Source organism: Gopherus evgoodei, chromosome 12 (assembly GCF_007399415.2).
Source record: "Gopherus evgoodei ecotype Sinaloan lineage chromosome 12, rGopEvg1_v1.p, whole genome shotgun sequence".
Classification (NCBI taxonomy): Eukaryota; Metazoa; Chordata; order Testudines; family Testudinidae; genus Gopherus; species Gopherus evgoodei.
In genome coordinates this window covers 33,133,318-33,147,586 of record NC_044333.1, presented here as the reverse complement: position 1 = coordinate 33,147,586, position 14,269 = coordinate 33,133,318, and the positions used below count along the sequence as shown (strand labels likewise).

At 43.5% G+C, this 14,269-nt stretch overlaps 1 protein-coding gene across 2 annotated transcripts; it reads right to left on the bottom strand.

Moving 5' to 3' along the window:
* Positions 1-246: 246 nt before the first annotated feature.
* On the bottom strand, positions 247-13,486 carry ATMIN (ATM interactor). 2 transcript variants are annotated; one of them, XM_030582162.1, is made up of 4 exons: positions 13,314-13,486; positions 8,540-8,665; positions 6,849-7,048; positions 247-5,860 (listed from the first exon to the last, which is right to left on the bottom strand). In XM_030582162.1, the coding sequence occupies exons 1-4, from the start codon at positions 13,341-13,343 to the stop codon at positions 4,024-4,026; spliced, it is 2,193 nt and encodes a 730-aa protein (XP_030438022.1). In that variant the 5' UTR covers positions 13,344-13,486; the 3' UTR covers positions 247-4,023. The 2 variants fall into 2 exon arrangements, with proteins under 2 accessions (XP_030438022.1, XP_030438023.1); XM_030582163.1 differs by lacking the exon at positions 13,314-13,486 and adding an exon at positions 12,026-12,224.
* Between the last annotated feature and the right edge of the window lie 783 nt (positions 13,487-14,269).

Below are 14,269 nucleotides of genomic sequence, written 5' to 3'. Positions count from 1 at the left end.
AACAGAACAGTCACCTTCATCTAGCATATTGGTTAAGTCCTACATAGTAAAGAGGGAAACATTCTCAGGGTATGGGTACATTTGGAATTTCAAAGCGCTGCCTAGTCAGAGCGGCAGCGCTGGGAGAGAGCTCTCCCAGTGCTGCATGTAAACCACATCCCTTATGGGTGTAGCGTGCAGTGCTGGGAGCTGCGCTCCCAGCGCTGCTGCCCTGATTACACTGACGCTTTACAGCGCTGTATCTTGCAGCGCTCAGGGGGGGTGTTTTTTCACACCCCAGTTGCAGCGCTGTAAAGTGTGAATGTAGCCAAGGCCTCAGTTTTGCACTGGGAGCGGTGACCAGAAAGGACAGGCTATGGATCATAGACTCATAGACTTTAAGGTCAGAAGGGACCATTATGATCATCTAGTCTGACCCACATCAGGTCTCCAGAAACAAAAACTTCTACACAGATGAGTGACTGGTTAGTGTCAAACACATACCCAATACCTCCCCTCTTCCTGTGAGTAAGCAAGTGTTCCTTTGCCTTTGAAAACTAAAAGCAGGGTCTTGGGTCCTTATTATTACTAGTGAACAAAATACGCTAAAGAGTTGATCTGGGATCTGTGCATGATTTTTAAAATGACCAACTAAGGATATACTTGAAGGGATTTGCCGAGTGCTTAATCCAGCTGCCCCCTTTCTGCTGCAGCCAAAAGGGTTACTCCTTTAGTCAATAAAGCAACTGGACATACACCAGCTTAGTGAGAGGCAACACACATTGAGGACAAGATACTCAAGTTTGAGAGAGAGAAGTCAAAAATCTAGAGCTCAATAATGACCCTAGATTAGTAAACATGCCCCAAGGCTACCAAAGAATAGACCAGAGACTGCCCTGAGCTCAAGTAGCCAACACACATCCCAAATACATCTACAAGTAGAGAATGTGGCTACCTAAAGGCAGTTACCAATTGGACAGCACAGGAAGCTGCATAATTTGACTTAATAGAATTTGAATGAAGGTCTGGTGACAACAGTTAAGGGAGAGAGGCTCAGGTTTCATCATTTGTCTATATGAACTATGTATTTTGTTCTTTGAACTTCAGGCCCACTGGAATCATGTCTTATAGTACATCCAACCACAAGAACCAGAATACTACTGCAAAAATTAAAATTCAAGTTTCACTATGGTCTGAGCTGGTACCTGCCACCTTCTGGCAAACAGAACACAGTGTCTCACAGTTCTCTCAGTTTATGAAGGCTGCAGGACTCAAGGTCTCTGGACAGCTCAAACTGGGTACACTGGTGCAAAGCACAAACCTTATCTTCTCCAAGGCAGACACAGAGAGGCAAACCTCTCCAACAAGTTGTTCTTGTGCCTGGGAGTGCTCTATGATACACTGATGTCTATGTATCTGACTTCCTCATCTGGAGGAATCATGATGTCCAGTGCCCCAAGATACCTACAGACAATGCCTTACTGATTGGCACACTACAGCAGTGCCCCAAAATGCAACTCTGAAACACTGGCCTGAAGAGTGCGCTGCAGAGCCATAGAAATTGGTGTGCCTGGGAGCTCAGGTATGCAATCCATCCACTGCACATCACACTAAGCTACCCCCATCACAGCAAAGTTTTGGAGTGCTAATACAAGTGATCATGCAACAGTTGGTGTTGGGTAAAGGCAGTCTGAAATGCTCCGAGGCAAAGCAATTCAAGCCATGAAGAACTCCTCCATAGAGAAGCCATCAGCACCTCAAATTTACTTCCTCGGCACTAGTGCTGTGGGTGAACACCTGCCTAGTGCAGCAGGGGAACACCTGGACAATGCACCCATACATCGTGTGAATTACTCCATAGTGTTGGTACCAGATATGTTAAGGGTGATCTCTTTGTACACCAACAGGCCAATGCTCCAAGTCCCCTCAAAGCTACCGACTGGCACGCTAGTCAGAAATACACCAAGCCTCTGTTCCGAGGTACCACCATGTAGTGCTGACCCAGCATATTGGAAGTAGGAACAGCAAATGAGCTCCAGAGCTCCAAGATGTGCCTGTGTTGGGAAAGTATCACTGAGGCGCCCAGCTCTGATGTGATACAAGATTATCTGCTACGGCATCAAGCTCCAACGGCACAGCAAGCCCTGATCGCTCAATGGTGCTGTCAGTGCCCTGCAAGTTCACCATACTCTGATGAAATGGGAAGGCAATCTCGGCCCCAACATTACAAATTCCTCTGATATGCCGAGCTCTGACAACACACTAAGACAACAGATCTTGCTCATGTGTGGAGGCATTCTGACCCCACTGCAGTACTACAAACACCATTGGAACCACAACCATCTGAATCCTGGAATTGCACTGCAATTGCCACTACCACTCAGGCTGCACCAAACTAAATCGCACTTTGAGTCTCGTACCAACACACATAGAGGATTGTGCCTTTTATACACTGATCTTCAGAGCTGGGCCCTTTCCTTAAACTGGAGACAGGAGAGCATGGAATTGGTTCCAAATATTTCTGGATAGCACACACAGGTGCTCTAAGGCAAGGCACAGCTGCTACCAGTCTTCCAGACTGACCTTCAAGGCAGAACTGGATGATCCTGAAATAAAGTTACAAGAAAATACAAAAGTTAGCAACACCTCAGAAATGCTAAAGAAAGAAAGAAAACGTGATGCAAGGCTGAAGACTGGAGCTCACAGCAAAAATTCACATCAGAATAACTGCCCCTCCATTGAAATACATGACTGTTATAACTGACCAGTTAGGAGAAAACAGTAGATGACGGCAATCTCCATGCTTCGAGTATCATCAGCTTTTAACTGCTGAAGGGGAATGCTTTACAGTGAAGCCAGGGGCAGGAGTGGCTGCTGAGCCCACTGTGCAGGGGAACAATGTACCTGCTGCTATACAGGGAAGTCAGCAGCCTCAAACACTCTGAGCTTTGGGAGTTCTACCTAGTCTTGTTCCGGAAGAGTAAGATTTAAGAGTAGTAATTTAGTCAACAGGCTATCAGAGAATTCAGTCATTACAAATCTAACAGTTTCTATGGTCTTTGGAAAGGTTCGTAGTTATAGTATAACCAATATACTATTCCTCAAATTAGCAAATAACTGTGCTATTGGTAGGTGAATTACAGTGTAACCTGATGATTTGTTCTGATCTTTCACTCAGACAGTCTAATATTTAGAATTTTCTTGATTTTGTTTGCATCAGAACCAGAGTTTCTTGCAAATCACAGTTTAGGAACACAAATCCCTCCTTGAAAAGTCCAAAAATACTTTAGACCCGGAGGCTGCTTTATTACAGTATGTGCAGTGAAGTTACTGCATGATAACTTTAAGAGTTAAGAAGCTCAAAAAGTTTTTATACCCCCTTACCACCAATGCTGATTATACCAATTCAGAGAGAAGTAAAAATAAGTGTCGCTACTCACATTAGTTGCACTTTAAATTATAAACGCAATAATCAGAAAATGTGTGTTCCAGCTTCATTTTTGGGAGAACTGCTTGGAAACTACATCTACTAATAAATTCCTCAACATCTCTTTTTGTATAGGACAGGTAAACCTTGCCATATTATAATCTAAGACTTTAAAAAACAAGAAGCAGCTTATGCCAATAAGGGCTTTTTTGGTGAGCAAGATGTGTCAGAATTAGATAGGCCTACTTTTGCGTCAAGACAGTAAGCCTAGGTCTGAGCCAAAAGTATACAGGTATAGACAAATATAAAAGCCTGAACTGAGGTTCAATGGACATGTTGATATAGCTTTGTAACACAGATCAACAATGGCAGGCACCACGAGAACATTCACTTTAAAAGTTCAAACTTGCATTAACAGGTTACAAAAATGTATACATATTCTATGTTTAAGTTACATATACAACAGCTTAAGTACTTTATGCATGAAAAATTTTTTTAGACCAACTGCATATAGGCAACTATATTCAACATAGATAACTTGGTCAGTCCCTTCTCCCGCCCCTCACCCCAATAACTTAGTTTCAAACCACAAGGAAAACAATTTTATTAAGTAGTACTCAATGGCTTGTTCCAAACTTCTGACAAACCAAGGAACACAATTCTGCACAGGTCTGTGTTTCTACTGAACTGAACTGTGACTCCATTGTATTCCAGGCCAAGTCAGCCAGAAGAAAGTCATCCATAGCTGTCTGTGTCTCATTGCTGGTAAGAAATAGGCTTCCAAGGGTCTCAAAGCAGCTATCCATAGTCTGTGTTTCAGCACTATTCAGCTGGACTTTATTTTCTATATTTTGACAAGGTATATTTTTAGCAGCAGAGGGTATTTCTGTCTGAGTTTCGGTATCAGATGAGTCAGTGCTCATGGAGAAGCTGGATTGCTTCAAAATACTTCCCAAAGGCAAATGGGTGCTACTGTCTAAGAAGGAATTTAAGTCTGTCTGTGTCTGGGTATCAAACATTTCCAAACCTAAGAAGTTGGAATTTCCTCTGCAGCTATAGGATTGAGTGGCACTGTCCGAAAAAAATAAGTCAGTCTGTGTTTCAATATCCAGAGATTCCAAGACTGGCTCAGAGTTCAGGTTACCAAGATCACTCTCCTCAGTTTGTGTTTGAATATTGGAAGCTGAAAAGAACTCTTCAATGTCAAAGTCTATTCCTGTGCTCTGTGTAGGGCCAGATGGCAGATGTGTATCAGCCCCTGAACTAGTATCAGACAAAAGACCACGATTATCCAATGTCTGGCCAGACATGTTACCTGAAAAGATGTTTTCCAGATCACTTAGTAAGTCCATTGTCTGGGTTTGATTATCTGTCATATTTTGCTGTGGGAGTATATTAGTCTGTGTATGGAAGTTGATAATGGGTTCAGATTTTATTGTATCCTCACTCAGGGTCTTGCAGTTACTTCTTTGTAGCAATCTTTGATCTATGTTTGCAGTCATTAAATTGTTTTCTGAGAGCCCAATCTGGGTTGAAACATTGTAAGCTGAATGAACACTGTCAAAAATGTCATTGCACATTACAGCTTGGTCCATTTGTATTCTTCCATCAACAGAGTTTTGTGTTCTATTGGTTTGAGTTTCTCTAGAAACACCACATGACTGGAAACAAGCCTGAGCAAAAGCATCAGTCTGGGCAGCTATGGATGAAGTCAGTTTAGAACTAGGCAGCAGTGTCTGAGTCTGAACACTAACTGGTAGCGAAACCTGTGAACTGAATGTCAGGTCCGTCTGAGAGCAAGAGGATACAGAAGAATCAGGAGCCCAGGCTGCAGCTGGCATAAAGTTTTGTGAAATGTAAGATAAGTCAGTTTGTACATTTATTGAAGAGATTTTATTCTTGTGACACATGCTCCCCAGCTCTTGTACTGTATTATTTGATGTGATCTTACCCAGACTGACTTGGACGCTGGTGCTAATTGGTTCAACATCACCAGAATTTGCTGGTTTCGAAATAGGCACTGTGTCTTTAAATACAAGTGCTTCAGCCTCCAATGCTGGTATCAGAATTCCTATAGACTGAGGTAATAAGTGAACAGTACTCATAACAGAGCCTTGATTATCAACAGTCACTACAACAGGTTTGACAGAGGAATCTGTTGCTGACACAAAAATAGGCAAGTGAGCAAACTGCATTACTGGAAGTTTAACCAAAGCTACTCTGGGCTTTGGCAAAAGCATCTTCGGTGTACACTTAGGCTGTGAGAGCGTTTGCTTACTGACATTAGAACTGCAGGAGCCTTCAAAGGAGGCCATTAGTTTCATTTCAGACGATTCCAAGTCCTGAGTGCAAGTACCACTGGTGCGTGCATTGATGAATGCTTCACTCGCTTTCTCTACCAAGTGCTGATTGGAAACCTCAGTGCACATTTTCCTTTTCTTACTAGGTGGATCCCTGTAAACATGATACATTAAGAATTTATCTCACAGTTTAGAGACCAACAACAAAATCCTCCCTCCCAGCTCTTTCAATCATGGCACTAGACCTTGTGGGAGTGGAGGTATAAGTTAAATCCTTCCGTAGGTCTGAATTGGCAGAAAAACTAATCCTGATCATGAGCTTTTCCTTATTAAAGTTAAAAAAAAAAAAAAGAGAGAGAGAGAATGAGGAAAATGCTAAAAGAGTAACCTCTCAGTATTTTGGGTTATGGTGTTTAAGAAAACGTTCAAAGAGATAGTTACAGTCTTACAGAAAATTGGAACCTAGATTTTCTAACCCATGCATAACATGAATGCACAAGTATTCTAATCTTGTAGCATTTCACTCTGCAAAATACATAGTAGGATTCAGTAAATAGATTGCTTCATATATGCACACTATTAGGAAAATTTAGGCACCTTTTACAGATGGCAATTTTTCATACTTATCTTTTTATTAACTGCCAACCATTGTCTTACTAATGAAAGCAACTGACACATATGGTGCCGTATAAGTGTTAAGAGTAAAAATATGTAATTAACATTGCTCACTTCAGGCTACAGAACTGTACTGGGTGTGCACATTCCCCATCCAAGAGCATTCCCTTTTTACTTTTATAGCACTGCAGGTCGCACAGTTCCAACAAAAATCAGTTGCAGTTCTAACAACAAATGCAATAAATGTCACCAGCAATAAGAGGACCACAGCTAGTAGCACTTCTTGTGCTAGACACTAGAAGCTCGATCTTACATAGTACTGGATATGCAATTCCCTTGCCATCAATGGAGCTAGGACTGCTGTAAGTAATGGAAGGAAGCAGCAGCAAAGTGCATTAGTGTTAGTGGGAGTAAACTGCATATAGGTAGGAGATCAACCGAAAGGAGTTAATTATGAGGCACATGTAGGAAGAGGTCATAATATAAAATAAATTAAATCACTTAATCAATAATAGCTTCACTGTTACCTGTGCTCTGCAGGGATCTCATGGCCAGTTCGGTAAACATGAGACAGTAATGCTGTTCTGCTGGCATAAGGGCACCCACAAGTACACTGGAAAGTCTTGCCACAGTCTTCTATATGTCGTTTCAAGTCCCATTCCGTGCCATATGAGTTGCTACATTTATCACATTTGTGCTTCTTTTCAGCATGCATTTTCATAAAGTGCTAAAATTCACAGTGAAAGGTAGACAAGTTAACAATACAAAGGAATTGGTTAAGAGGTCATTTCTTTACAAGACAGATACAGTGTTAGCACATGCAAACAATTTAGGAGATATGCTCGTCTTGGAGAAGAGTGAAAAAACTATCCTTAATTAGAAACAGTTTTAAGAATTCAATAGAAATATTTAGGCATTTCACTGAAAAAAGATTTAAAAATTTAAAATATTTTCTTGCACTGCTCGAGGAATGAACAATACCATACTATTCTAAAGCAGTGAGAACTACAGAATGAAGAGAAGTCTAGTTTCATTGTCCAAGTTAAAGTGAGGGCAAAAAGTAAACAATGAAAAGTAGCTTAAATTAATTTTAATAGTTTTTATTAGTTATTTGTACAAAAAAAACTGTAGTTTAAATATGATTTTACACCATCATTGACCTTCTAATTGATTTCCATTGTTTTACTTGGGAATAAGTCTTCATGCAATACCAGAGAATGAACCTGTTGGCAATCTCATACACCTGGTCATTAATTTTATATCATCAATTCCCACAGCTGTTAGTTATAGATTAAATACTGCCACTTAACATTTACAGGGCCTCCTCCTGTACCATTGACATCAATGGGAGATTTGCCATTGACTTCAGTGGGCACAGGATCAAGCCCACAGTGCTTCTCATTCAAAGATCTTGCTGTTTATTAACGTTATTTAAATAATCAAAATTCCCACCCTGAAAGAGGCACTCTCTCTCTCCTTTGAAAAAATAAAAGGACTAGAACAAAGAGGAGAGGCTAAGTGAGTTGTCCAAAGTTCCCAGAGCAAGTAAACAGAACTCTTTATTTATGGCCCTGCACGCTAGCCACTAAACCACATCACTGAATCATGCAGCAGACTGACACTGAAGATGAGTCACAAATGTTGGCAGTTGGATTTTCAACAGAATTTAATACTTTTCATAAAGAATGCATAAGTGACTTTTTCTTAACAAGAGATCATCCTGATTAACATGCAACAGAAAGTCATCTGTGTAAAGACGTCAACTCTTGAGACAAAAGTACAGGAGTTAGTCTTATTTCTTATCCATTTAAGATGGCTAATAATTTTAAACCAGCTTATTGCCCTTGGACTTTTTGTTATAATTGGACATTTATGGAAAAATGTTAACCACACGTAACTCTTTGGAAAATCTGTATCGGAATGACCTTTTCTAAGTTGTTCATTTTTTAATCAGTTGTTTTTTTTAAATGAGAACATGCCAGTGCCTGTTAGACACAAAGGCCCAGGTCTTCCAAAATGGATGTGCAAATTGCCATCTGCACACAAACTGGTGTTTCTCCACACACTTGCTCTTCAACTCAAGTATACAGGTTGGGATGTCTGGCACGTGTGTTTGGATATAGGAAGGTATATGCACTCTTGAAGATTTGGCCCATGTTGTCCCCAGATTCCTCTTATACTATTACTCAAGGAAAAGTAGTCCAGAAAAAAAAAATACCTGTTTTACAAGTGAAAATTGAGAAAATGGTCTGTTTGGTCCTCTAGGGCAGCCTTCAATAGGACAGCAGTAGAATTTCTGTGTAGTTTTCAAACCCTTCCTTATTGAAGGATTTATTTTTCCATCCTGAAAAAATACATTTTCATTAAAAGTTGGCAAATGGGTCTGTACTATTATTAATACAGTGTTCAGAATACAGATTAAACTTTGCTCAACATTTACCAGCCTTGACATTCAAGCTGAAAACTCTTTGCTAAGTGAATTGGTAAATTACCCAGCTCAAATGGAATTGCTTATCTGTTCAGATACTATTTTGTAACTATACCAGCAGAACTCTTCAGGAATCACAACTGATGATCCGAGAGCAGTATACTATTATTTTACTTCCAAATATTAAATTCTCCCCACCATACAGGAAATACTTTCAGAATCTAAACAATTTACACATGCTATTTCTTAACTTTTCAGAGTCCAAAATGAACGGAGCGAAAGCTCCAGCCTCTACACTGCATTTCACTAAATATTTACAGTGTTCCAATACACTGTAGTTTCAATTTTTCAGAATTGCCTTATGCTTGGTGTTTCCAGCCGGTAAGGTTTCTACTTTATAATTTATATTTGCCTGGAACAATCACAGCACCATCAAAGTTGTTGAAGCAAGTAAAATTAAAGAACAAAAGTTCCATGTGCCACTTAGTAAACTTTTTGTGTGTGCTTGTATGCAGTCTAGATGTTCACAGCACCATATTACAGAACCAGAATACCATTAGGCACAGATTCTGCTTAGTTGTCTCAGGAAGAGACATCTCCCTCATCAAGGAAGATTCCCTCAGTCTCGACCACAGTATTCTGCTTTCCACATATTTCAGCCACCTGTGCCGGGACACTTAGGGATAGTAGCAGGTTACTAGTTAAGAAGGAATTTTGGAATAAAATACTCAGCTGCACCTGAGCAAAACACAGTGCTGCTAGGAAGCATAAAGACAAAAGTAGCACCTCTTTTGTCCCTCCAGATCCTGGAACTGGCTGGGGAGCCAAAGTCCAGGCACTATAATCCTGGAGATCTCTCTCTGGTACCAACTTCTGCAGTGTGAAATTAAATTTAACTTGATTTGATGCCTCTTTTCATGGGGGCTGACTGCTAATCTGATGTTGGATCCAGGGATCAGCCCCATAAGGCCTCCCTGATGAAGGCACAGAGCCTCTGCTGCTTATCAATGCAAGCTCAAAGTGTGAAGGCCCTATAAAGAGCAGCAATCCAAGTAATGGTTTACCATCTCGAGCAGAATAGCAGGTACCCACATCTGTCTCCAGAACATAGACAGACACATCACAACACTGCTTAAATATACCCCTCTTACCAGAGACCTCAGAGCCCTGATAGACATTTTAGTAATAGCCAGAGAACCTTAGTGCCAAAATAAAAACCTAACAGTACAACAGGGCAACACCAAAAGTTGAGTTTGGTATTAGAAAGACCCAAAGAAATCACCCTGGGAACAGAAAGAAGGTCCCTGCACCTGACCACAAAAATGCATAAACTGAGGTAGTTTGGGACTGCACAACATTTTTATAATGTCTGCTTCAAACATCTTAAGTGAGACGAGTGCTCATGCAGCTCCAACAGGCATCGTCTTCCAGAAAGTTCCCGCAGCATAGCATGGGGCGAATTCCACAAACAGGAATAAACATGCCACATTAATTACCTCATTTTTGTCAAAGTGAAGCTTTAACAGCTGCCAAACCAAGATAAGTTATGTCTTCAATGAATGGAACATAATCAATGCTATAAACGTTTGTCAAGCAACTTATGTTTCTACACATTCAAACCTGGTTTCTAGTAAAAAACGTTTATGAATGAGATGGTCAACTCTCTCATTTCACCAAAAGAAAACCTGACAGATTCTTGAACTTTGTCAATTAAATGTGGGGCTTGGGATTCATCTTTGGTCCCCCTACTCAGTGGAGGCTTCGGCTTTGATCTCCCCAGCCAGGCAGTGGGTCTGAGGTGGGCTCAGGCTTCGGTCCCCCACACCTGGGGCCATGTAGTAAATTTTGTTATCAGAAGGCGGTCATGACGCAATAACATTTGAGAACCCCTGGTATGGTAGGTGTCTAAAGAAGCAGACAGTCACCTAGCGGGATTTTCAAAAGTGCCTAGACTCTCTAAGGTGCTTTTGATAATTCCACTAGGTGATTATCTGCTTTTATAGGCACTTAGTTAGCAAGTTGGACTTAACTGCTTGCTAAAAGGGTTTAGTAAAAGAGGTAAGCTGTAAAACAATGCTGAATATGGAAAAGGCAACTCTACATATATTGGTAAAAAGTTTCCTTAGTTGGGACTATGTGTATGTAGCTCTAAATTAAAGTATCAGTCAGTCAGTCATGACCAGATAAAGTGTCATTAGAATCTGTATCTCCAAAAATCTAATCTCCATAGACACTGTGTGTCTGAACCACACCAGTGTTCCAATACTAGCCTGAGCAATTACCAAAAGGAAAGTTGAGTACAAGGAATCTCATGAGTGTACCCGGCACTATGATAACAGTTCTGAGAGCTATTACAGCAGTTTATGTGGAGAAAGAACACATTGTATTTTCTTCCCTGATAGCAAACTTGGAACACAACAGTTAAATACTGCAGTAACTGTGGTTCAAAATGATGGCCCACGTGGATCCAGGAGTGCTGCGTGCACCGCAAAACACAAGTTCGGAATGTTTAGAAGAACAATGTCTGCTGAAACTGCGCACAAACCCTATATATCCATTGTGTCCCTCAACCCCAGGAGGCATCAGCTGATGCCACTCAATTCCTTCTAAATCCTTTTGAGCCAAGATCCACATAGGCCAACTCAACCAATAATCAACAAATCTAACTGGCTATTTCACTAAGAAAATATGAGGTTTTGGTACCCAGGGAACTATTATATGTTTGTATTCGTGTAGCACAATGTGGCCAGCGCCTCCAGGTGCCACAGTAATACAAATAATGATAAAATGATGAATGATCTTTAGAAAGAAAAAACCCAAGCTGCTCTTAACAGTATCTGTTATTCTTGAATCTTTTAAAAATATATATTAAAATATACCACACACAAATACCACAGAAACAAACCAAACGCTAAGTACGCATATACTGTTAAAACAACTTTATATATTTCACACTGAAGGGTGTTTTAAACAAAAGAGCTGTTGCTAGAAAATGCATCATTCTCCCTATTGTAATAAAATAAACATGATACACTAATCTAGAACAGCCCATCAACACCTATATAAATCTTTACAGTATGCTTTGAACAACAGTGGTTTAGAAACAATTGGACAGTTTACTGAGTTTCTAAAGAATGCTAACCCTTGCAGAGGGCCTCAAAACTGAGAATGGGAGCTCCCCATCTAGATGTTAGATATATCAGAAGGCAAGGAGGACCCAGGGGATACAGATGTAGTGTTAGACAAATGGTAGGCAGCCAATGCTCAAGTACTCACTTGGGGCCAGGTTGGGAGCATGGGTCAGTATGTAGACCTGGTGTGTATTACTTTCGTGCATGCACAGGGCTGCGAGCACCAGAGGTGGCAGTCAATATCAGGACCAAGTGGATCTACCTTAAGTGCAGACTTCGGTACTTGGAACCGACGGTCTTAGGTGCATACCAAGAGCTCCATAGGTGCCGACCATGTAGGTGCTCCAGGGCTGAAGCACCCACAGGGAAAAAAATAGTGGGTGCTCAGCTCCTCTTCCTCTCCCCCAGAGCCTCCTACCCCCTGGCAGGCCCCACCAACCAGTGCCTCCCGCCCACCACAATCAGCTGGAACTGCGGGGGGAAGAGGAGTGGTGGCAAGGCATACTCAGGGAATGGGGCAGAACGAGGGTGGGAAGAGATGGGGCAGGGTCTTGGGGGAAGGGGTGGAGCGGGGGAAGGTTCTGGGGTGGAGCAAGGGTCAAACACTCCCACAGAAAGTGGAAAGTTGGTGCCTCTGAACAACCAGACATGGTGCATGCTCAGATCTCAAGGGGTGAGGAATAATGGGGACAAGCAGGGGTATCTGGCTCTACATTTGCTTACATCATGCATAGTGCTGGAGAGTTTGATTCCATGGCCTTGCTCAGGTGTATACTAAATGCCAGGAAGGTTTTTTTGGACATGCAATTGTAGAAAGGAAGTTCAATATGTGGGCCTTCATTGGGTTAGGGGATTTTTGAGGGGTGGATGGGAGGGCCTGGTTAGACTTGCTTCGGTGTATGTTCAGGAACAAACAAAATACAGGGTTAAGCACCTGGACCTGGAGGATCTTGCTCAGGAAGATGCTCATGACAACGGGGATTCGGTATCTGGACCCAGTGGACTGGGGGTTAGTACCTGGACCTGGTTGGGCTTGTTCAGATGCACACTCGGGGCTGGGGGTAGACAATATGAAGGGTTTGGTGTACATGGGCTCAGGTAAGTGATCAGAATAGGGAAGGTTTGGTACTTGGACCCAGTGAGCCAGAGATGTGTTGATCCACTGTACCTTGTTCAGCTGCTTGGGGGTGGGATAAAAGGGGTTAGGTATACAGGCCAGGTGGGCTGGCACAGGGTCAGTACCAGCTGAGTCTTGCTTGGAGTTGGGAATAATAGGGTTTTGGTACCTGGTCCCGCAGGCCAAGGGAGGGGGGTCTTGCCCAGGCGCACGCTCGGGGCAGGGTCAGGGGCGGGCCGGTAGCCGGAGCCGCCGGGCGATGCCCAAGGCAGGGGAGGATTGTAGCCAGACCCGGCGGGCCGGGGAGGGTCAGTACCTGGACCCGGTGGGCCTTGCTCAGGTGCATGCTGAGGGCCGGGCTGTTGGGCAGGACCTTGCCGCAGCCGGGCACCGTGCACAGAATGTTGGTCCGCACGGCCCGGGACAGCTCCGTCACCGACGGCCGCACGAGCTCCCGCGGGGCAGGGCGGTCCGTGTCAGGGGCCGCAGCCCGGGGCCGCCCCGGCCCCTCTCCGCGCCGTCCGGGCTCTGCTGCCGCAGCACCTGGCGCCGCCATGTTGTTTTCGGCCGCTTACAAACCAACCAGCCTAGCAGCAGCACTTCCGGGTGGGCGACGGAGACAGCTCATCATTAGTCATCTTGTAATTTGAATATTCATAAAGGGCGTGAGGACGCTCGGCGCTGGTCACGCCCCTTGGCACTGGCTCCGCCCACAAATACTCCGCTCCGCTCGGCATCGTCTCGTCTTCAGTTTTCATTCTGCCGCGGGGCTGGGCCAGGCCGGGCCGCCTCGTTCCCGAATAACCGTCACTCTCCTCTCACGGTGGGGCAGGGGGCGGGGAATGAGGGCTCCCGCTCAGGGTGCAGGCTCTGGGACTAAGGGGTTCGGAGCGCAGGAGATCAGGGCTGGGACAGGCAGCTCCCGGAAGCAGCAGCACGTCCCCCCTCTCCTCCGCCCCATGCAGAGGTGTCGTCAGGCAGCTCCACGCACCGCCCCCGTAGCTCCTATTAACCACTGCTGGGAACTGCAACTAACTGCAGAGCTAGCACTTGGGGCAGATGCAGTGCATGGTGCACCTACATGTGGGGACAAGCCACTGCTTCCTGGAACTATAGCAGTCAGAGAGCCTGCCTTATCCCCTCTGTGCCATTGGCTGCACTTTTAACTGCTTGGTCAGCAGTGCTGACCACAGCCACAGTGGCCCTTTTTGACCAGGCATTTCGGTCAAAAAACGGACATCTGGCAGCGCTAATCCTTGCTCTGTGGGTCAT

Bases quoted from the DNA above. Each gene is read 5' to 3' on its own strand.
- ATMIN (XM_030582162.1), bottom strand. From the start codon at position 13,343: ATGCACCTGAGCAAGGCCCACCGGGTCCAG. The intron at 7,049-8,539 runs GTATTTTTTTTT...TGTGAATTTTAG, and splicing joins AATTTTCACTTGTAAAACAG to CACTTTATGAAAATGCATGC. The intron at 5,861-6,848 runs GTAACAGTGAAG...TCATGTTTACAG, and splicing joins GAGATCCCTGCAGAGCACAG to GGATCCACCTAGTAAGAAAA.